At 41.7% G+C, this 24,564-nt stretch overlaps 1 protein-coding gene across 2 annotated transcripts in view; it reads right to left on the bottom strand.

Annotated features, from left to right (window-relative positions):
- The window catches only part of LOC118455873 (NACHT, LRR and PYD domains-containing protein 3-like), a 240,091-nt gene that overhangs the window by 51,662 nt on the left and 163,865 nt on the right, over positions 1–24,564 (bottom strand). Inside the window, exons 10-14 of one of the 2 annotated variants that reach the window (XM_087850470.1) lie at positions 23,032–23,211; positions 18,760–18,933; positions 13,563–13,736; positions 3,131–3,177; positions 1,396–2,982 (exon numbers count right to left, since the gene is read on the bottom strand). In XM_087850470.1, coding sequence (XP_087706596.1) covers positions 2,444–2,982; positions 3,131–3,177; positions 13,563–13,736; positions 18,760–18,933; positions 23,032–23,211 — 1,114 coding nt within the window. In that variant the 3' untranslated portion in view covers positions 1,396–2,443. Of the gene's footprint in view, positions 1–1,395; positions 2,983–3,130; positions 3,178–13,562; positions 13,737–18,759; positions 18,934–23,031; positions 23,212–24,564 lie in introns of those variants that run through there. The other variant, XM_087850468.1, reaches the window with a different exon arrangement.

The following is a 24,564-nucleotide window of genomic DNA, read 5'->3' as shown; positions in this document are numbered from 1 at the left end:
CTCTCCGGTACTCCGGCTTCCTCCCACAGTCCAAACACATGCAGTTAGTGGGGTCAGGTTAACTGTGAGTGGTTGTGTCTCTGTGTTATTCCACCTTAATCAATGACTTCCTGTTAGCATTAAGTGCTTCTGTAGGACTGATGTCATTTTCATGGGTTGATCATTTAGATGAAGCTGGACTCAGATGCAGTAAATAAGTTGATTGATCATTAATGAATAAAGCTGGTCAAATACATCACGTGGACACATGTGATAGTGTATTGTAGTATTGATCCCGATGCTGGTATTAGTACTGGATCAATAACACTGGATGGATGCGTTCAGCATGGAGCCCCTGAGCTGTGTTACAGACAAACATGAAAACTGACAGGTCTGTGTCATTCACAGTCTGTAACACTTCTAAACAACAGAGGCTGACCCAAGTGCCTCAGAGCCAGGCACGCTCACATCACAGCTCTCTAAATAAGCCAGTTTCAAAATAAGAGCTGAAAGCTGTGTTTGGTTGTGTTAGCTTATTATTGTGGAGACTAACATTCAGTGATCATGTGTTCAGACTCATAATGATTACTCTCAGAAATCCTGATCTTTGTATTTACTGTGTGTTGGATCAATAACTGAGATTCATCGTATCACACAGCTGTGCTGCTGCTGCTGGTGATGTCAGCACATCTGGAACAATACGAGGTATCTGCTACCAGACTGAGCAGGACGTGAGACCTGTGGACTGTTTAAAGCTGTCCCTCCACAGCTCACTCAGACCTGATCCACACCTCAGTGATATTCTCTGACTTCCTCAGTAGAGACAGAAACCATTCAGATCTGGGACGATCAGCTGACTGATGATGTCACACAGACTGTGTTTTTCAGGAACAGTGATTCTGATGTGAGCCTGCTAGCTGACAGCAGACCTGATGAAACCACATGTTCACATCTGTGAGGACAGACTGGACTCTTTGACTGCACCTTGGTTCTCCTCAGAGGTCTGTACAGGAGCATGTCCACCCCCACTGAAGATCTCAGTCACTGTGAAACATAGAAAGCTGCTTGTGTAGCCTCTGCCTCACATGTAGATACAGCTACAGGTTTCTCTGTCAGTCAGACTGAAACAGTGTCCTGATGCTGCATCATTCAGCTCTGTGCCCCAGTCAGCATCACTGTGAGCTACCAGTGTCAGTGTTTCTGCCCTTTTCCTGTAACACTACACTCAGCACAGGCTCAGCTGGTATCCAGTGTTGGACTTTGGCTTCAGCTGCTGTGATAGATCCTCTAACATAGATCAGCTCTGCTACATGTTGTTAGATAAGTGCAGCTGCCTGTCATGTCCTGATGTTTCTCTGGCTCAGCAGCTTCTCCATCAGAGGTTCACATGGAGCCGATCCAGTATCTCCAGTAACTGTGTTCTGTGCCTCACTGGTTCATCCTTCTGTCTGTGTGACGTCAGTCAGATGTTGAAGTTAAACTCTGTAATCTTCACTGTGTCACAGAGTTCAGTGAGTCCCGTTATTCACAGTATCAATCAGATCATCAGAGAACAGCTGATCAGCAATCAGTGGTGCCAACAGCACCTCCTGTGGTGAGAGGATGCAATAATGCAGTGTAGCATTTTTACACTCAACACTTCCAGTCATGGAAACTGTCTGTTGGATCTGTTTGACGTTGCTTTCTTGTGTTGCTTTCTTGGTTAGAGTTCCTCACAAATGTCCAGATTATTCTTCTAATGAGGCGTCGACCATGTTTTCAGTTCTTTGGAAGAAAACATCGCCCTTTGCCATCCTTACTTTTCTTTGACTTCTTCAAATGCAGCTGAACTCCAGCTGGTATTTTATTGGACTTTGCAGCTGTTTCTGGTCATCAGTTCATTCCTGCAAACCTCTGAACCTGAACAACAATGATGCTGCATTGCTGGCTGATCCCAAAAGGTTGATTCTGTTCATCTGGACGTTTTCACAAACGTTTGCTCACTGATCAGGTGACTTCTTCAGTCTCAGCTGACTGCAGCTTTACAACCTTACAAACAGCACATTTGCACAATGACTGAAACCAGCAGCAGCAGCACCTGATATATATGATACTAATATAATACATATACATATATAATCCATACTAATGATGAAGGAACTGAGCTCACAGTCCATTGTTCATTCAGTGAACTACTCAGTTTATTTTGGGCCTCAGAAATGCTCACTCTGTTTGTACATCACTGTCAGCAATAGACTCATTCTGCTGTGTGGACAGGAACACATGTGACATCACTTCCTGTTTGTTTGTGGCTGAAGAGGAAGAAGTTTACAAGGAATCATTTAGAAGAGTTTCAAACATCAACTGATTGAATCCATGAATCTGAAAACGTGTTTGTGAGTGAAAGAGACAGACATGTACAGACTGAACTATCTGTTCAACAGTCAGAGTGTTTCTGTAACAGGAGACACTCTTTACACCCCACTCAGCACAGGGACACTGAGCCACCAGGAGACCAGAGAAACCCAAAGCCAGGATAAAGAGTTTGAGTGAATGTGGTGTTGAAGGTGTGGAGGTGGATCAGAGTGTCAGAGGAGACTCTGTAGAAGGACAGAGTGCCAGCAGGACAGTCCACATACACTGCTGCTCTGTTAGAGACAGAGGAGGAGGAGGAGGAGGAGGAGATGGATGTTTGTCTCTTATTCTGCCTGACAGAATGAGGACCATCATCAGAGCAGCTCAGACTCCAGGACTGATCATTGTGTCCAAACAAACAGTCACCACTGCCTCCTTTCCTTCTGATGCTTCTGTAACTCACTGATATATCAACATCTCCTCTCCACTCGAACTCCCAGTAACAGCGACCAGTCAGACCATCTCTACACAGCAGCTGAGGACGATCAAATCTGTCTGGATGATCAGGATATGACTGAACCTTCCACACATGTGTCACCTTCCTGGTGTTGTCAGACAGTTGGAGCTCTGTGTTCACTGTGTTTGTGTCGATTGTGAGTTGACAGGAATCTGATGGAGAGAACAAACACAATCCAGCTGCAGTTATTGATCCATCATCTGTTCATTGATTGACACTTTGATGATGACTCCTGACATGATGAAGATGGTTGAATGTGTGCTGCTTTGTTTTCATGAATCCCATTAAAAACACACTTACACTTCCTCAGACCTGGTCTCAACCATCGGACTCCAGCAGGCTCCACCCTGAAAGGAGGAGGGGGGTCAGAGCAGCACAGTCAGCATGCACACATGGACATTACATGGCTCTCATACACACACTGTTACACACTGAGCTCAAAGCTCGGCTCCACTGTTTTATTCAAAGAAATCTACATTTATTTATCAGCACATTTAAAAACAGGTTGAGCCAAAGTGCTGCACAGAGTAGAGAGAAAATAGGAAACATACACAGTAATTACTATAAAGACTCGTCAGAATTGAAAGCTACAGAGTACAAATGTGTTTCCAACCGGGTTTTAAAAATGTCGAGTGTTGGTGACGACCTGATGTGAAGGGCGACTGTTCCAGAGTTTGGCTGCAGCGATCGATAAAGCTCACCTCTGTTTTTACGTCTAGTTCTGGTCAGAAGCTACTTATCTGCAGACCTGAGGGCTCGACTTGGATTATTTTGTTAAAGAGAGATAAGATGGAGCCAATCCATTCAGAGATTTAAAGACAAACAACAAGATCTGGAAGTGGATTCTACCACGTACTGGTAACCAGTGGGAAAAGCTGGAAAAAGCTGGTGATTGGTCGTCTAGCACAGACCCACCGCTGGAACCAGACAATTCATGAGGGAGAGAACTGTGACAGCGCTGTTCCTTCACTTGACCTCAGTCGCTCTCGTCTGCTCCCTCGTAACACTGCTCTTTATTGAGGTTACATGAATATGCATAAGTTCATTAACATATGACGTCTTACACAGGTATGAACAAAGAGTACCAGTCTGTGCATAGTGTGTGTGTGTGTGTGTGTTCCAGATGTAACCCTGTGACCCCATAGCTGGTGCTAAGAGTCCAGTGGTCCCCCTAACAAAGGGCTCTTATACTTAACCAGACACAGAGTAGTTGTCCTCCTACACCAGGGGTCTCAAACTCACGGCCCGCGGGCCAATTGCGGCCCACAGGAAGATAGTTTTTGGCCCCCACCTTAATATGAAAATTGAATGTTAGTTTGATAATGTATGACACTTTACAGTGTTGTGTGCGGAGCTGAATTAACCCACCAATCAGGGTGGGATATGGATCTCAGGGGACACCAGCCGGGCTTGATGCAAGCAGGGAAACATTTCTCAATGAGTAAAAGTTACAGCAGCGTTGCCCTGGAGTGTTTCTTTCTTTTCTGTGCCTGGCTGGCTTCCTCCTTTCTATTGGGCAAACGCGGACATTCGCCCCAGCGCGCTGCGTTCACAACACTTCAAAAAAAGTTGTTTTTTTTAAGTTGCTGCCCAGCGGGACATTATACGTATATAGATTTATACACACGTCAGTGGGATTTAAAGTTATTTTTTCACAGACTAACAACTAACTTTACACTTTCACAACTAACATCAGAAACAGGTGATGTTATTTGTTATATGTCATGGTGTCATTTCCGCTTCTTTCTCCTGTAACAACAGCCCGGCGCCGTGAGCAGTCGCCTTTTTTGCGCTCGCCATCCCTGTACTTTGTACCATCTGCAAACGCCACGGTGTTCGTGTCGTCATGAAAGACATGAACATCGAGCGTAAAAAAAAAGGAGACTGCTACCGGCTTTTTATCTGCTGATCGCCGTGCTACGGTTGCAAGAAAAAGAAGCAGAAATGACGTTCTCTACGCGTTGAGACGTTCCCCGTCCGTCGGCTAAACGCTTGATTGAAACTTCAATGCGACAGTGACACCAAGTAGAATTATAAATGTTACACAGCCCCAAACATGTCTTTTTCAAAGCCTGCGGTGAAGAGAAAGGTTGGTGATGAGCACCGACAATTTCAGGAAAAGTGGGAAATGCAATATTTCTTTGTTGAGCACAGGGGCACCGCGACCTGTCTTATTTGCACAGAGAAAGTTGCGCTGCACAAGGAATACAATTTGAAACATCATTACACAACTAGACATGCTGAGGTGGATGCAAAATACCAGGGAGATGAGAGAGCGAACCGGGTTGCCAGTCTTAAAACAGATCTACTGAGGCAGCAAGATTTCTTCAAGAAAGCAACCAAAGAGAATAATGCAGCAGTCGAAGCCACGTGGTTAGTGAGATGTTGGTGTTGGTGATGATGGTGTTGATGACAGTTTTGAAGTGATGGAGGAGCTGCTCACATTAATTCCAATGCATGGCCAGACCACCGCTCAGCAGATATTTACAAGCTGTGTGATGCCATTGAGAATGTTGGTTTGCCATGGAAGAGGTTTGTTGGAATAACAACAGATGGAGTGCCATCAATGACAGGGAGGAAAAATGGACTGGTGGCACTTGTTCAAAAAAAACTGGAAGAGGAAGGCGTGGAGGAGGCCATTGCTCTGCACTGCATTATCCATCAGCAGGTCCTTTGCAGCAAATGCCTGAAGTTTGACAATGTGATGTCTATTGTTGTGAAATGCATCAACCAAATCAGATCCAGGGGCTTAAAGCACCGAAGGTTCTGTGCTTTTTTAGAGGAAATGGAGTCAGAATATGGGGATGTGCTCGACTTCACTGAGGTACGTTGGCTCAGCAGGGGAAATGTATTAACGAGACTTTTTGAGTTGAGAGCAGAAGTGAAGCCTTCATGGAGAAGGATGGAGTTAGTGTTCCTGTGCTAACTGATCCCAAATGGCTCATGGACTTAGCTTTTCTTGTTGATATAACACATGAGCTTAATGTACTGAACAAGATGTTACAAGGCCAGGGGCAACTTGTCAGTGCTGCCTATGACAACGTGAGAGCATTCTCCACAAAACTTGCGCTCTGGAAAGCTCAGCTCTCTCAGACAAACCTTTGCCATTTCCCAGCATGCAAGGCACTCGTGGATACAGGCACACCATTCAGTGCTGACAAGTATGTTGATGTCATTTTGAGGCTACAGGAGGAATTTGATCACAGATTTGCTGACTTCAAGACACACAGAGCCACCTTTCAAATTTTTGCGGACCCCTTCTCCTTTGATGTGCAAGATGCCCCTTCTGTGCTTCAAATGGAGCTCATTGAGCTGCAGTGCAACTCTGAACTCAAAGCAAAGTTCAGGGAGGTGAGTGGAAAAGCAGACAAGCTTGGACAATTTTTGAGAGAATTGAGCCCTAGTTTCCCTCGGCTTTCCCGAATGTTCAAGCAGACCATGTGCCTTTTTGGTAGCACATACTTGTGCGAAAAACTCTTCTCCACTTTGAACTTCAATAAGTCCAAGTACAGGTCCAGACTTACGGATGTTCATCTTCAAGACATACTGAGGGTCGCAACTGCTTCCTCCCTCAGGCCAAATCTGGCAACATTATCTGCTAATGCTAAATAGGCTGCCGTTACTAACCAATGCTAATTTGATGTGAATTAGCATTATGCACTAATGCTAACACTTACTTTTTAACAATGTGAGTAGCTAATGCTAACACTGTTTTTCCTAGCATTACAACATCTGAGCTGCTAATGCTAAGTAGGCCACCATTAGCACCTACGTCTAATTTAAGGCAAATACGCATTAGAACCTAATGCTCATATCGTTTTCCTTTGCTTTATAACAATGTGAGGAGCTACTTCTAAATAGCATTAGCTAATAGCAGCAGTCTAATTTAATGCAAGTTAGCCTCATTTGCATTATAACGATTTGAGGAGTTAATGCTAAGTATGCTGCCATTAGCGGCTAATTCTAATTAGGGGTGAATAAGTATTACCAGCTAATGCTAATATCATTTTCTCTTCCCTTTTAACAATGTCAGCAGCTAGTGCTAGGTAGGCTGATGCTAGCAGCTAATGGTAAAGCAAAAGCTTATTTGATGTGAATTAGCATTATATTAGTGAGGAGTTAATGCTAAGTAGACAGCCATTAGCAGGCAATACTAATTTTAGGTGAATAGGAATTGGCAGCTAATGCTAATACCATATTTTCTTGCTTTATAACAATGTGACCAGCTAATGCTAAGTAGGTTGCCATTATAAGCTAATACTAATTTGTGGTGAATTAGCATTATCCGCTTATTGGTCAAAGGAGCTTGCAAAGAAAAGCGTCTGGACTTCTTTAAGTTACTTGAAGACGTTTCACCTCTCATCCGAGAGGCTTCTTCAGTTCTAAGGTCAAATGGTGGAGAGTCCCAGATATAAACCTGGTGGGAGTGTCCCCCCACAGAGGGACAAAAGGACCCCCTGATGATCCTCTAATCGCCTGAGCCAAGGTGTGGAACTGGGTGTGGGTCCCAGTCAGCCAGAGTTTCGGGTGAGTTCATTGTGAAACCTGGCCCCACCTTATCATGCGAATTCCTGAGGTCAGATGGCCCAGGGTGTGAGTGGGCGTTAAGGCGTCTGGGAAGGGATCTCAAAACTGGATTATAGATGGCAGAGAGTTGGTGTCGTAAACCACCGCCTCTGTTCAAAGATGGTCGCTCACAGTGGACATAGATGGCTTGGCCATGGTGTCCTTTGATGTAGTCTCTCTCTTCACGTGCATACCCACCACGGAGGCAGTGGAGACTGTCAGAAAACGACTACAAGAAGACAACTCCTTGGAGGACAGGACCAACTTCACACCCGATCAGATTTGCACACTGTTAGACCTCTGCCTCACCACTACATATTTCAAATACAACGAAGGCTATTACAGACAAAAACATGGCTGTGCCATGGGCTCCCCTGTGTCACCTACTGTAGCCAACCTTTACATGGAGGAAGTGGAAAGGAAGGCTCTTGGCTCTTTCAAAGGAAGAGTACCCAGCCACTGGTACAGATATGTAGACGACACCTGGGTCAAAATCAAGACACAAGAAGTGGAATCCTTCACTGCGCACATCAACGCTGTGGATAAAAACATCAAGTTCACCAGGGAAGACACAAAGGACGACTGTTTGCCTTTCCTGGACTGCGCTATGCACATTGAAGAGAATGGCAACCTCAACATCGAAGTTTACCGGAAGCCCACACACACGGACCAGTACCTCCTGTTTGACTCCCATCACCCTCTGGAACACAAACTTGGAGTAATTAGGACCCTACACCACCGGGCAGAACATGTTCCCTCTAAGCCTGAAGGGAAAAAGAAGGAACACACACATGTAAAGGAAGCACTCAAAACGTGCGGCTATCCTAAATGGGCATTCTTAAAGTCAGCAAAGAGGCACAGAAAAGAAGATCAGACACCAGCGAGGGAGGATAAGAAGGACAGACGCAACAACATTGTCATCCCCTATGTAGCCGGTGTATCAGAGAAACTCAGGAGGGTTTTCTCCAAGCATGACATCCCGGTGTACTTCAGACCCAGCAACACACTCAGACAAAAACTGGTTCACCCGAAAGACAAAACGCCAAAACACAGACTTAACAATGTGGTGTATGCCGTACAGTGCAGCGAGGAATGCCCAGACCTCTACATTGGAGAAACCAAACAGCCACTTCACAAGCGCATGGCACAACACAGAAGAGCCACCTCCACAGGACAAGATTCAGCTTTCCATCTGCATCTTAAGGATAAAGGACACTCTTTCGAGGATGCCAATGTTCACATTTTGGACAGAGAGGACAGATGGTTTGAAAGAGGAGTGAAAGAAGTCATCTATGTCCACTGTGAGCGACCATCTTTGAACAGAGGCGGTGGTTTACGACACCAACTCTCTGCCATCTATAATCCAGTTTTGAGATCCCTTCCCAGACGCCTTAACGCCCACTCACACCCTGGACCATCTGACCTCAGGAATTCGCATGATAAGGTGGGGCCAGGTTTCACAATGAACTGACCCGAAACTCTGGCTGATTGGGACCCACACCCAGTTTCACACCTTGGCTCAGGCGATTAGAGGATCATCAGGGGGTCCTTTTGTCCCTCTGTGGGGGAACACTCCCACCAGGTTTATATCTGGGACTCTCCACCATTTGACCTTAGAACTGAAGAAGCCTCTCGGATGAGAGGTGAAACGTCTTCAAGTAACTTAAAGAAGTCCAGACGCTTTTCTTTGCAAGCTCCTTTGACTACGATGACCTGGATGACTGAGAACCTTCACAGACATTATCCGCTTATGCTAACAATGTTTTTTCGTACTTTTAACAATATGAGTAGCTAATGTGAACACTATTTTTCATTCAATTTTAACTTTTCCCCTGCAATGTGAAGAGTTAATGCTAAATAGGACGCCATTAGTGCCCAATTCTAATTTTAGGTGAATAACCATTAGCAGCTAATGCTAATACCATATTTTCTAATTTGACATGAATTAGCATCCTCCGCTAATGGTAATTCTTTTCCCTTTCATTATAACAATGTGAGCAGCTAATGCTAAGATGGCTGCTGTTATTAGCTAATGCTAATTTGATGCGAGTTTAGCATTATCGGGTAATGCTAACACTTTTCCCTTGCCTTTTAACAATGTTTGCAGCTAGTGCTAGGTAGGCTGATGCTAGCAGCTAATGCTAATTTGATGTGAATTAGCATTGTGTTAGTGAGTAGTTAATACTAAGTAGACTGCCATTACTGGCTAATGCTAATTTTAGGTAAATAGGAATTGGCAGCTAATGCTAATACCATATTTTCTTGCTTTATAACAATGTGACCATCTAATACTTAGTAGGTTGCCGTTATTAGCTAATACTGATTTGACGTGAATTAGCATTATTCCCTTATGCTAACAATGTTTTTTCTTACTTTTTAATAATACGAGTAGCTAATATGAACACTTTTTTTATTCAATTTTAACTTTTCCCCTGCGATGTGAAGAGTTAATGCTAAATAGGACGCCATTAGTGGCTAATTCTAATTTTAGATGAAAAAGCATTAAAAGCTAATGCTAATACCATATTTTCTTGCTTTAAATCAATATCAGTAGCTAATGCTAGGTACGTAGCCATCATTAGCTAATGCTAATTTAGGTGAATTAGCATTATCCACTAATGCTAACAATGTTTTTGCCAACTCTTTTCCCTTGCATTATGACAGTATAAGCAGCTAATGCTAAGAAGGCTGCCATTATTAGATAATGCTAATTATTACATGTGTTAGCATTGTCTGCTGCTGCTAGCAATGTTTTATCTTACCTTTTAACAATATCAGCAGCTAATGCTAACATTATTTTCATTTAAGTTAAGCCTATTTAGCATTAATTAACTTCATTTAGCATTAAGAAGTGCTAAATAGCTAAATAGGCTACCATTAGTGGCTAATGCTAATTTTAGGTGAATAAGCATTGGCAACTAATGCTAATACCATATTCTCTTGATTTCTAACAATGTGAGCAGCTAATGCTAAGTAGGTTGCCGTTATTAGCTAATGCTAATTTAGCCGCTAATGCTAACAATGTTTTTTCTTACATTTTAACAATATGATATGGGTTACCGTAATAACTATTGCTAATTTGATGTGAATTAGCATTATCAAATAATGCTAACTACTTTCCCTTGCATTATAACAATGTGAGCAGCTAATGCTAAGCAGGTGCCGTTATTACCTAATACTAATTTGAGGTGATTTAGCATTATCTGCTTATGCTAACAATGTTTTTTGTTGCTTTTTAACAATACGCCATTAGTGGCTAATTCTAATTTTAGATGAAAAAGGATAATGCTAATGCTCATACTGTTTGCTTTGTAAGAATGACAGCAGCTAATGATACAAAGTCTACCGTTATTAATTAATGCTAATTTGATGTTAATTAGCATTATCCGATAACTCTTTTCCCCCACATTATAACAATGTCAGGAATGCTAAGTAGGCTGCCCTTATTAATTAATACTACGTTGACTTGAATTAGCATTATGCGCTACTGCTAATACTTTTTTCCCTTACTTTTTAACAATGTGAGTATATATAATAGTATATATATATTTATAAGTACACTGTTGTAAATAGCTAATGCTAATTTAATGTGAGTTAGCATTATCCAATAATGCTAACACTGTTTTCTCTTACTTATTAAAAATGATAGTAGCTAATACTAATACTCTTTTCCATTGGGTAACAACGAAGGAAGTGATGACTTAAGGCTAAGTAGGCTGCTTTTAGTGGCTTATTCTAATTAGGGGTGAATAATTATTAGCAGCTAATGCTAATAATGTTTTCTCTTTCCTTATAACAATATAAGCAGCTAATGCTAATCTGATGTAAATTAGCATTATATTAGTGAGGAGTTAATGCTCAGTAGGCTGCCATTAGCAGCTAAAGGTAATTTGAGGTGAATAAGCACTAGTAGCTAATACTAATACCCTTTTCTCTTGTGTTATAATGATGTGACGTTATTGCTAAATAGGCTGCCATAAGTGACTCTTTTCCCTTGCATTATAACGATATGAAGGGTTTATGCTAAGTAGGCTCCCATTAGCAGCTAAAGCTAATTTGAGGTGAATAAGCATTAGTCCTTGGTCAAGTATTCACTAAGTAATTACCGATTACCTCCCCAAAAAAGTAATCCCGTTACTTTACTGATTACTTATTTTCAAAAGTAATTAATTACTTAGTTACTTAGTAACTTTTTAAAAACACGATTTACAACCTGAATAGGTGATAAAGTGATAGATCTTTCAGCCCAATTCGACTTTTTCTACATAATCCATCATACAAAATGTAATCAAATGAAAAAGTCTCTTTTTAAAACTTGTTTTATTAGTTTTAATCTTTTAACTTTATGCATCAAGCAAAAATGTAATTATATGCAACGTTCTCTGACTGGAAGAAATTTGTTTAACATTTAAACTTATTTTCTGCACATTCCAGCACATAAAATATTTTTTTTTGTATGTGTTTACACTCACTCTTTTAAATAGATGCAAGTAAAACACAGCAGAAAATAAATAACATCAAAGACTAACGGTCCTGTTGCTCTATTTTCACCTGTAAAGCAGGAGTGGGGTAGGCGGAGGTTTACCCTGGTGTGCCGCGGTCAATTGAAGAATCCGCAAGTTTCTCTGTGAATTTCCCATTACGTCGTAGCGCACTCGGTGCGTGCTTGGAAGTTTGGGGGGGGGGGGGGGGTTTCACTGTAAAAAGAAGTTTTCTTCCCACGCACAACGGACGCTAATGTTTTTGTCACTTTTTATGGAATCAAACTCAAAATAAGGTCAGTACTTCCACGCTTTAAATGCTGCATGCTCATACTCTCTCCCGCACTCGATATATGATCCACTGTTGATCTGCACACAGCTGTTGTCACAAACGTCGCACTTGCTTACGTCACTGTCATGAGACATTCTCGCAAAAAAAAAATCACGGTTTTAGTAACGCAGTAACGCAGCGTTCCTATGGGCAAGTAACGGTAATCTAATTACCGTTTTTGCAATAGCAATACCTTACTTTACTTGTTACCTGAAAAAAGTAATCAGATTACAGTAACGTGTTACAAGTAACACGTTACTGCCCATCTCTGATGCTAACATTACTTTCATTTCAGTTAAGCCTATTTAGCATTAATTAACTTCATTTAGCATTAAGAAGCTTATGCTAAATAGGCTACCATTAGTGGCTAATGCTAATTTTAGACGAATAAGCATTGGCAACTAATGCTAATACCATATTCTCTTGTGTTATAATGATGTGACATTAATGCTTTCCCTTGCATTATAACGATGTGAAGGGTTTATGCTAAGTAGGCTCCCATTAGCAGCTAAAGCTAATTTGAGGTAAATAAGCATTAGTGGCTAACGCTAATACCCTTTTGTCTTGTGTTATAATGATGTGAAACGTTAATATTGTTCTCAAACAACAGAATGAGAATGAAATATTGATTCTAACAGGGCCCACAAAAAGCATTAGCTTAGCAGCATTAGCTTATCAGAGTTTCCATCATGGTCACACAAATCCTTAGCAGACCAAAGTGGCCTACTTAGCAATAGCTGCTCAAGTTGTAGAAAGCAAGGGAAAACAGTATTAGCATTAGCTGCTTAATGTGCACTTGAGAACAAATCTATTGTGAATTCAGCCGTGAATGTAGAGTTTCCAGTAAGCTTCCATTTCCAAATGTTAGCTGCTCCTGTCTGGCTCTTTGTCACACACACAGACTAAAATGATTCACAGCCTTGTTTCATCCTTCTGTCAGTGTCACTGAGACTGTGGACATACAGCAAGGGAAACATACACATGGCTGACACTTTATTAGGTATACAGTGCCTACTATCTCAGGTTTAGTACACCTGTGACCTAATAAAGTGTATCTAAAGTTACAAAATTTTGTCTCTGTCCAAATATTTATGGACCTAACTGTAGGTCTACTTTTAATGAAACTCTCAACATGACTTATCAGTTATCATTAATGTTCCTGCAAACAGACTCCTTGGAGACCCCCTACATAAATATCCATGTACTATCCAGCTAGACTAGTGTGTCTGTCCCTGAAAATATTCCTCCATGTGTGATTGTTCATGTCTCATCTGCAGGAAACAAACAGGAAGTGAGTGAAAGACAAAGGAAATGTTTCCAGCTCTTCCTCCTCTATCAGACATTATCTCCATACCTGAGAGTGTCCAGTCTCCAGCCTGGATCCTTCAGTCCAGCCGACAGTAGCTTCATTACTGAAGCACCTGGATGATTGTAGCTCAGGTCCAGCTCTCTCAGATGGGATGGGTTGGAGCTCAGAGCTGAGGCCAGAGAAGTACAGCCTTCCTCTGTGATCAGACAGCCTGACAGGCTGCAGACACACAAAACAACAATCTTTCTGTTATCCATCTCTATGGCAGCATAACTAAGGGATGGTTCAGGGTCACCTGATCCAGCTCTAACTATAAGCTTTATCAAAAAGGAAAGTTTGAAGCTGGTCTTCAAAGTAGAGAGGGTGTCTGTCTCCTGAACTCAACTGGGAGCTGCTTCCACACCCAGTCCAACATAGCCAGGCTTTCTTTGCTGCTCTGACAAAACCTCAAATCCCAGTCAGAGATGATGAGCATCATCACAGTGAAGATCATTTCTCTGTTAACCCAGGCTTTCTACTTCAGGATCTGTGCACGCTCACAGAACAAGAAGACCTTTAAACATCATTTCACTAAATGGATGGACTGAGCACAGCCTACAGATGAACTGGATAAATAAAGATTTGACCTCAGTGTGCTCAGTGTTCCTGTCTATTCCTAACATGATAGCTGCATTTTAGAGCTCTAAAACTGGAACTGACACATATTTAAACTCTTCATGTTACTCAGTACATTCAGTTCTGACACTCGCCCACAGTCCAACAAAGAAAACATGGAGATCACATCAGTTTGACACAAAAGTCTAATTATTCCAGAGGGCAGTGTTGATACAACTAAAGTTATTTTTAAGCAAAGTTGAGTTTTTTATCACCGTAGTACTTCAAGTCTGAAGTATCACTTAAATGCATTACACGCTGTTGATGGCAGCAAACAAACCACCCAAACAAACAGAGGTGGGAGGCTTGGGCAGACTACGTTGGATCAGCTTGTGGGAGGAGTCTTGATAAACCAAAGAAAGACAAGCTAACAAACGCCACAGTGAAGTGAGTAGCTACAAACTTCAGGCCAATTAGTGTTGTTGAAGAATTCGGTCTGAGGAACGTTCTTAGGATCAACAAATGACGGCATGTATGAGCCTCAAGACGCACCATCACAAGAAGAACACATGAGCTGTAGAAAAAGGAGAGACTACGAAAGCCACGGTGTTACAACATGAACCTTCTGTTGGTCTCTCTGGAGACTACTGGGCGTGGCTGGGTAACCATGGTTACCTGGGAGTTACAGAAACGTGCAGAACATGTGTTCATGTTGCACAGCAGTGGGACATTTGAAATAAAGTCAGCACACTCAGTACAGATAGTGCATCAAATATGATGCTGCTGCCAGACGTCTGCCTTTGAACATGTCCCTGCATCGCACACAACACCAAGGTTGCCATGGCAATCACAGCTAACAATAATAATAATAATAATGGATTGGATTTATATAGCGCTTTCCAAGGCACCCAAAGCGCTTTACACTTTACAATGCCATTATTCATTCACTCTCACATTCACACACTGGTGGAGGCTACGGTTGTAGCCACATCTGCCCTGGGGCAGACTGACAGAAGCGAGGCTGCCATATCGCGCCATCGGCCCCTCTGGCCAACACCAGTAGGCGGTAGGTGAAGTGTCTTGCCCAAGGACACAACGACCAGGACAGAGAGCCCGGGGATCGAACCAGAGACCTTCCGGTTACAGATATGCTTCCCAACCCCCTGAGCCACGGTCGCCCCCACAACAGGGACAAAGTGCACAGCTGGAAGCCTGCAGGTATATTTAACATGATGTATTTCTCAGTGTCCTGTCTGTGTGTGAGAGACAAACAGCCTCTGTATGTGTGTGTAAATACAGCATGAATATGTAGAGGATATGTTTGTGGATATAAGTAAATGAATGCTCTGCGTCATTTGAATCTTTGATTCTTGTTTCTGTTGCAGGTCTGTGATTGAACTTCTGGGAGGAGAAATGTTGGTTTCATGCTCTGTGATTCTGTGTTTTGTCATCTCTCTCAGGTGATGGAGAGCTCAGATGATGACCCCGCCTACGTCGTCAAATTCAAGTCTACATTTAGAACAGACCTGGAGACACACAAGCAAAATGCCAACATTGTATATGTGAAAACTGCTGCTGCACTGGAGCCAGATTCAAGGAGCTCAAGTGTTTACCCAGATCTTACTGAACTTACTGAAGGAACAGAGGGTTGTTGGAGGGAAACCTGTGGAAGCAACAACATCCGAGCCACCAGAGAAAGAGTTGGCCCTGTTGGTGCTTCATCAGAGTGTGATTGTGAACAGGAGGAAGACTCAGCTGAGAACAGTGTGGAGGATACAGAGCAGAGCCCACCATCAGTACAGAGGCCTGTCCATTAGAGTGCTGCTCCAACATGCAGCACATGTACTTGGCCACAGCTGCAACATCTGTACCTGTGAAAGCTTGTTCTCTGTTGCTGCTCATATTGTACAGAAGAAGAGAGTTTCTTTATCATCAGAAAATGTCAATGAGCTTGTGAGTCTTAGCAGCTGGCTCGGTGCAGAGGAGGAAGAACATGTCAAGTCAGAGGAAGATAAATGCAGTTCAGGTTGTCAACTCAACCTGGACTATTGAAAGAGTTTTTCTTTGTCTTGTTTCTGACTGAGATTCTCCAAAGGAAATCCAGCACAAACACACACTTCACACACTCAAAGTCCCTGCACAGTAAATGAGCTGATGAGCGTTTGTGCTGCTCCCTGATAACAGAACAACAGTTCTGCTGCTTCCTGTTCTGAAAACACACATTTATAAATGTTAACTTGCTGTTGATCAAAGGTATGTTGGTGGCTCTGGACGCTGAGGGGAACTTTGTGAAAAACTAGATCAAATGTTAACGTCCTGGCAGAGGCAAAGAACTTTGATTTGATATTTGATTAGATTCATGTTTCAGCTCAGATTGACAGAAATATTTGAACTGCTGCTGTGTTAAAGGCAACACTGCTGTTAGAAAGCACCTGATTTGTTTCTGCACACTGAATGTTGCACTTCTCATACTGCAGTACTATTAAAATAACTACACAATACACTTCTTTTGAACTCATGATTGAATGTTGCTGTAACAATGCCATTAATGTGATGCAAAGTGTTCATGGTTTCCAAGTACAACAAATGATTGCACAAGTTTGACTGATCCACTTTCTAATGTGTGTGTAGCCCACACTGTGTGTCACTGTGTCACAGGTGAGTCTGTGTATCCAGGTTCTATGAGGAGAACAGGATATAGTGACTGAGTCCAGCAGCTTAAAGTCTGACTCCATCCTCCATTTAAATAACTCACACCAACAACTGAATAGCTTTGCCTTTGTGTAGCTGACACTTCATTTTAATGTCCTTCCATTCTGGTTCATCTGGTTTCAGTTTCTATAAGCACACAGGTTTCATCAGTGACTCTATGACTCAGTAATCTTTGCTGGGCCTTAATGCTCTGAACAAAGCTGCACATCACAAGACTAAATAGAAATGAATCAGTCTTTCATTCTCACTTCTGTTTGACTTCAGCTCTCAATGTCCCACCATAACCCATGGAAAGAATTACTGTCCATCCAGGCTCCTGAACATGAAGCTGATGAAGGTGGAGTATTGTGAGGGCTGATGGAGATGATGATGAGGAATCCAGGAGCAGTGGGTGGATGGCAGCATCAGCATGAAGGATCAGTGTGAGAACACATCATCATCCACAAAGAAAACCAGTCTGAGTGTCTGACGCTCTTGTTAGAAAGACGCAGTCCCAGCAGTTAGCTTGTCTGCTAGTTAGCTGAGAGCTAACTCACTTGTACATTGAATACCAAACCGTGTAAACCAGGGGTGTCAAACATATGGCCCGTGGGCCAAATCCAGCCCTTGAGATAATTTCATATGCCAAATATTGATGAATTTTCAGGCTTGCTGATAATCAATGTGAGCATGGCTGAGGTTTTATTCTGATGAGTAAACCATGTGGTTTAAGAGACAGACTGGGATCATACCATTATGTGAAAGAAGACATGTCCCATAGACAGCAAGGGTAGTGGTATAGACCAGGTACACAGAGAAATGGGAGCTGTATTGAAATGCAAGCGTGTCAGGAAAGAGTGAAAAGGCAAAATGAGCAGCATCTGGCTGCATTTCAGTGATATTGGAGACCACAAAGCTGAGTGCAAAATTTATATAGGAGATATACAGGAGACGCTGAGAGTAGAACTGATAAAATTAGGAGCTGGCTAAAGTGAGACCCATTTTTATTTCCACCCATTTTCCATTGTGGAGGACAAAAGGTTTCAAACTCGTCCAGGTCTTAAACCTCACGTGTTCTTCCTAATAGCAGTAAATGGATAAAAATAAGGCTTTTATGAAAACACTGAATACGAATTGCTGCCTTTAAAAAGACTAAATGTACAGTTCAGTATTGAATACTACATAAAATAAACTATATACAAAGTGTGTCTGAATTGCAGAGATGCAGAAATATGTGCATATAGCACAGAGCCACGGCTCAGTGTCTGAATGAGTCTCACAGACCTGAATGTGCTGTTGAAGCCATTTATAATTATAACGTAATTCTTTACTCGTTTGATCTGCTCCTTACCACAAGCGACCAGACGTAGAAGGTTTTGGACTTTTAACTATATTTTCTTAAGTTTTACAACTTTTCTTACTGTTAAAAACCTCGTTATGGCCATTCATGCTATACAAAGTAATTAGACATTTGTGGTATCTACAGAAATGTCAGAATCTCAGCTAAAAGTTCACAAAACCATCTCAACAACCACCAAACAGCTAAAACAGCAGGTGAACAGATTACACAAAAAAGATGTAAACACAAATCCCCCTGATCATCTGTTTTTTAAACATGAAGTTAGTTTTGGACGTTCATTTACTGCTGGTTCAGTGAATTTTGGTTGGACAGTGATGAAACCTGCAGTCTCAGAATCTGTGAGAAGTCTGCTTTCAGCACGCAACAGCATTGTTGTGTTGTGTGGTGTGGATTCACCTCTGCAAACTCACTGTTTTACCATCATGTTTCTACTTAGACAATAACAAAGGAAGCAGTTCCCAGGAACTACTTCCTGTCTTGTTAACATAAGAGTATGTTGCCCTTCAAAACACCTCCACTTCTCCTCTTATTAGAGCACTGCCTTATTATTAATCTGCTAATTCTGTCAGTTGATGAAAGAAAAATGCTTGATCTCACCTGAGAGTTTCCAGTGTACAGTGTGGACTCTTCAGTTCTTCAGACAGAAGCTTCACGCCTGAATCCTTCAGGTTACTGTTACTCAGGTCTAGCTGTCTCAGATTAGAGGTCTGAGAGCTGAGACCTGAGGACAGAGCTTCACAGCTTCTCTCTGACAGGTCACAGTGACTCAGTCTGAAAAATAACAGATAAACAATTACAAAAATAAAACACTTATGTTGAAGTGTAGTAGATACTATTATATTTAGCAATATTTAATCTGGTTTTTGTCAGGAAACTGAGCAGTTATGCAGAGCAACATGTGGAGAGAATCAGAGGAGGAGAAGTGAAGAGAGAACAGCAGTAAAACAACACTGAATTGTTCAGTGTGCTTTTGATATCAACAAAATGTGTCAAATTTCTTTATTTTGTATTTGTTTTAAGTAGAATTGATGATTATCACTTAGATAACAACCACAGGCCAGGTCTAAATTGCACTTTGGTAACAGTTACACCCAGAAATATTTCAGAAATGTGGACAATTTGTGCTCCAATGTATTCAGTATTGAACATCTGAGTACCAATGACCACTTAATATTTTTGATATTTTATTTGAGTTCCCACCTGATCTGTGTTAACTAGAATAAACATTTAAAAACTAAAGGTATGATCACATATTGACTTACAGAGCTTTGTTGGAGGGTTGGACCACTGGCAGCAGCCTCAGAAGAGCCTTTTTAAAGGCTCATGTTCTCACTTAGATCATTTATTTCTACTTACATTTCTTTCTGGGAAAAATGGGGGATTACTTTGAAAACAGGAACTATTTTCCCCCAAAATCAGCCCTGGATTAGTAAATCACTCCAACATCTTCTCAGTCAGAAGAAGCTGTTTTGTTATGAGGGAGAGAAGAAAAAGATTGAGGCACAGAAACTTGTTGAAAGAGAGATAAAGCAGCTAAAATCAGGTCTAAAAGTAAAGCAGAGGATGAGCTGAATAAAGGACACTCAAGGCTGGCTTGGAAAGGAATGAAGTCCATGGTGGGGATACAGAGCAAGGAGCAAAGATGAATGTGATGCTGAATCAGCAGAAGACTTGGACTCATTTAATTCCAGCTTTGAAGAAAAAAAGGCATCTGGACTTCTTTAAGTTTCTTGAAGACGTTTCACCTCTCATCCAAGAAGCTTCTTTATTTCTAGGGTCAAATGGTGGAGAGTCCCAGATTTTAACCCTGTGGGAGAGTCCGCCAAGGGGGTCATGAACCCCCTGTTGATCACACGAGCCAAGGTGTGAAAATGGGTGTAGGTCACAATCAGCCAAGGTTTCGGGTGAGCTCATTGTGAAACCCAGCTCCACCCTATCATGTGATTTCTTGAGGTTAGCCTCTGTACAAACAAACTTCAGCCATATGACAGTGAGTGTGAGTGAATGAGAGCACACACAGGACACTCTGATCTCTGAATGTGTGTGACTCAGTGAAAAAGAGGATTGTACTGGATATACTGTGACTGACAGAGTTTAAAGAGAAAGGTGTTTGGATTAACCCTTTAAGACCTACCATAGAACAAAGTCCGCTAGAGCTTATCTTCATATTTTCACAACCTGTAGTGCCATTTTTGGGAGCATTTCAAGTTGCTATACATCAATACAACCCTTATAACCCAAATTTTAATAATATGTATGCATTAAGTCCATAGTAACTACATAAATTGCAAAAAAAGTGCAATAAACTACAAAAAAACTTGAAAATCGTTTTTGTTTTTTTTTTTGTTTTTTTTTTTTTACATATATTTCTAGTTAGAGAAATTTAAGAGGTTTATCCCTCAAAACTGTAAATACAAAAAAGTTGCACAAAATAGTTTCCCACCACAGGAAATTTATTGTGAGTGTCTTCATAGTTTTATTTTTGAAATACACCAATTTTTATACACTGCAGGAAAAACGAAAATAAATATTATAATGCAAATTTGCAAAAAAGCAGCATATGCATCAAAATAAATTATTTCCAGCAGTGCAATATGAGTCCTAAGCATCCCAGAAACCACACAGAAAGTCATAAAGTAAAAAATAACTTTTAAAAATGCCAGTATAGGCTTATAAGGCCCTGGAGGTAAAAAAAAACCCCAAAAAAAACAACCCTACATTTTCCACAAAAATGACATCACTTCCGGTTTCGGGCAGGTAATGGCGGACATGCGATAGTTCGCACTGACGTCTACTCCAACGTAGGAAGTGTTATGAACAGCTGATCGGATCAGAAAAGCGTGTTTCTGGAAGATTATGTTTTTGTTGCTGCAAGTGCTTTTTATGCAATTTTTGCAAAGCTATATGTGGAAGGAAACCGTGACCGAGGACAAGATGATGGCATAAGATGTAAGTACAACTCCTCCGGTTTCATATGCAAAAAAAAAAAATACTGCTCTAGCTTACGAGGTTCCGGTTCTATAGGGATTAAAAATAGTTAGGCAAAATGGAGCGTGCCCGCTCCGACCGGTCTTAAAGGATTAAAATGGATTATGCTAAAATGAACGTGCTAATGAAATCTGAACTGACTAATATGTAAAGTGAAGATTATTCAGATGTGAAAGAGAGACTGATAATGAGGTGAAGCTGGAGATCAGTGAAGGGCATGTAAACACCTGATTGGTTGAGTAGATATCAGATCGACAGTTTCAGAGTTTTCCCTGTGGATTATAACTTTAAGAAGATGTGACATTCATCAAGGAATCCTGCTCTCCAGATTATTTCCATGAACACTGAGCTGGAACACATCTACAGTAAGGCTGCCACAAACGATTAGTTTGATAGTCGACTAGTCACCGATTATTTTTGTGATTAGTCGACTAATCAGATCATCATCCATTGGACGTAAAACATACAGCTTATTGCACCAGCATGCATCTGCTCTTATATAACGATCATTAGCTTATAGCTTTAAGTGTTTAAGGTATGTGCTAACTAAAAATAAAGACAAGATGATAGTTTATTGAATTTAAATGAAATTTGCAGATTATTTCGGTGAAGTTTAATAAACTCCTTGCTATCTAAAATATAACAGGACACCGCAGTATATTCTCGAGCATCTCACACTTTTGATAATCAGCTGTCTGCTTGACGTTTATTCAGCTGTGTAAAAACTATAACTTTAATCTCAGCCAAACCGATTTACTCAGGAACAAATAAAAGACTGAAAAAAGCCAAACAATAACATTTTTAAGTTATCTAAGTGATTTGTGACGGCGGTGGGTTTGAAAACGATTTGCCGGGAGTCCGGTGTTCTCACAGGCTCTAGTGAGCCTTGCCACCGGCTAGCTATTGAGCTAGTGGGTAACGGATGTCTCCGAAAACATTGGAGTGCTTTTGAAAATATGTGGTGTCTTGATAAACTGAGCAGATATTTGAGGTTTACACAGCTACATTCTCGCCTGAAAATATGTTAAACGTTTATTTTGTGACCCAGAAAGAATAATAAGAGTAATATTAAAACTAACTAGCTTCCGCCATTGTTGTAAACTGAGCAGGGCCGCGCTATGAATTCTGGGACACAGCTGCTTCTTCTTCGGGGTTTAACGGTAGCTGGCATCCTTGTACATGCAGTGCTGCCATCTTCTGTTTCAGTCCCTTATTACACTCTTAAATCCTACTACTTATTCCTGCATCTTTTGTGATCTTACAAAGCTTCAAACGACGCGTCGACTATTAAATCAGTCGTCGACGATTTTGATAGTCGACGTAATCGTGACTAGTCGACTAATCGTGGCAGCCCTAATCTACAGTGCTGAAAGTGCCCATCTCACCACCAACCTCTCTGTGCACATTCACTTTTCAACCCTTTGTGAGACACTAAAGGTGTAAATCTGAGTATTTATCTATGTTAGTGCAAACACCTCTAATAGGTTGCTTTGGCCTTTCCAAGTAATATCTTCCCTTGGAGTCTGCGGTCCAGGCTCCTAAAATCATCCTAGTTTAACAAGCACTACAATCTAGAGGAGAGCTGCACTAACAGGTGTGACTGATAAAATCTGACCTGCAAGGATACTCAGGTTTATGTGTATCAGGACAAGCAGGGAAGACCTGGACATCAAGACTGTCAGGCTGCCTGAGTCCACTCACCCACATCAGCTCAGAACTCTGCATTATCTACTGAGTCAGACTCAGAGGATCAGGAATCAGAAGTTCTACAAAGAGTAGAACCAGACTTCCTGTATAGAGGTGTGTGGGCCTACTGATCCACAGTGTCAGCACAACTTTCACATCATATTCATCTCAGCACAACTAAAACATGTGACTGACCTGAGAGTTTCAAATCGACATCGTGGATTCTCCAGAAGAACACACAGCTGCTTCACTCCTGAATCCTGCAGGTTCTTGTAGTCTCCACTCAGGTCCAGCACTCTGGGATACGAGGGGTTGGACTTCAGTGCTGCTGCCAGATAATCACAGCTGATCTCTGACAAATCACAGTCCTTCAATCTGAATAAAAAATGAAAGATGTAAGTTTATTAGACAAAGTGTGAGCTTGAAATCATTCAGTGTTTCATCATCTGTTCAGAGCTGAAGAAGGTTCAGAATGTAGAAGTTTAGAAAATGGAAACTCCAAACAGCTGAAGCCAACAGGAAGCAGCTTCAAACAAACAAGAGAAAAAAAAATGAATTTTTCACATTGAAGTTGTACATTTAACTTGACAATAAAGTTGTCAAGTTTTGCCGTGTGAAATAAAAAAAACTGAACAGGAATCCTCAGCGTTGAACCCTCTGCACAGAGGTTCAGGTTCCTCTTCAGGTCCCAAAGTGCAGAACAACAAGGTTTCAAACAGCTTCGTTCCAGCAGCCACAGAAATGCAGAGAAAATTCTTTGGATCTCTTGGTTGTGTTGTATAATGCTGTGTTTGCATATCTGGTGTCTGTGTTGCTTTGTGAGGAAGGATCATCTACTGCAGCCCCAGATAAACAGAGCTGGACCTGAACCTGGTAGCTTCACTTAGAAGACACTTGTGACGGGAACTTGTGAGAAGTTTTATGCAGACAAGTGTTGATTTTGAGTCTGGGATGAGGTCTCCACAGTCTTTGTGGAGATCCACATTCTGCATACTGCCTGTGAGAAGCTGCAGACATTTCTCCTCCAAATCCACTGAGCAGCTGCTCGTGGCGGTATTAGCTCCATGTGTACGTGTTAGCATGAAGCCTCGTTGACACTCTGCTGTGGACACGGTCACAGCTGGACGCGTGATGGACGAGTCGTCCTTCCTGTTAAACTTCTTTGAGGTGAGCTTGAAGCTGCTGCTTGGGGCGCATGCACAGCTGGTTATTGTACTGAAAATGTTCTGCAGACGAGTCCACGCACTCACAACAAAGCTCAGTGTGGACGACGCTGTGCACGCTCCAATGCTGATTGGTTGGAAAGTGGGCGGGAACAGAGAAGGGAGCGACAGCAGCGTTCAGCACAAACATGGAGGATCAAACAAGAAGAGCATTAGAAGCTCAGATGGAGGCTGCAGTGGACACTTTTCATTGTTTTAACACTCGCTTTCACTTCAGCTTCACCAACAACTGCATAAGCAGAGCAGCCCACTGACTGCGTGGCTGTGACGGCGCCCCCTGGTGACTGTAAACCACTACAACATGTAGACGGCCGTCTGCTGCTCATTTCTTTGCCTCCATCACAGGAGCGCTTTATCCTGTTCTACACTCTCATTGGTTCTTTGTGTGCTTGTTTTTTACAACAGTAGTGTCAAAGGAAAATTGTTTTTATATAATGTGATCAGCTTCATGAAATGTGCTTTTTATTGATCACTAAGCAATCTACATGTCTACGTAACTTTTCAC

This window comes from Neolamprologus brichardi, chromosome 13 (assembly GCF_056152115.1).
Source record: "Neolamprologus brichardi isolate AB-2024 chromosome 13, ASM5615211v1, whole genome shotgun sequence".
Classification (NCBI taxonomy): Eukaryota; Metazoa; Chordata; class Actinopteri; order Cichliformes; family Cichlidae; genus Neolamprologus; species Neolamprologus brichardi.
The sequence above is the reverse complement of the archived record's forward strand: the minus strand, read 5'-3'. Positions and strand labels throughout refer to the sequence as shown.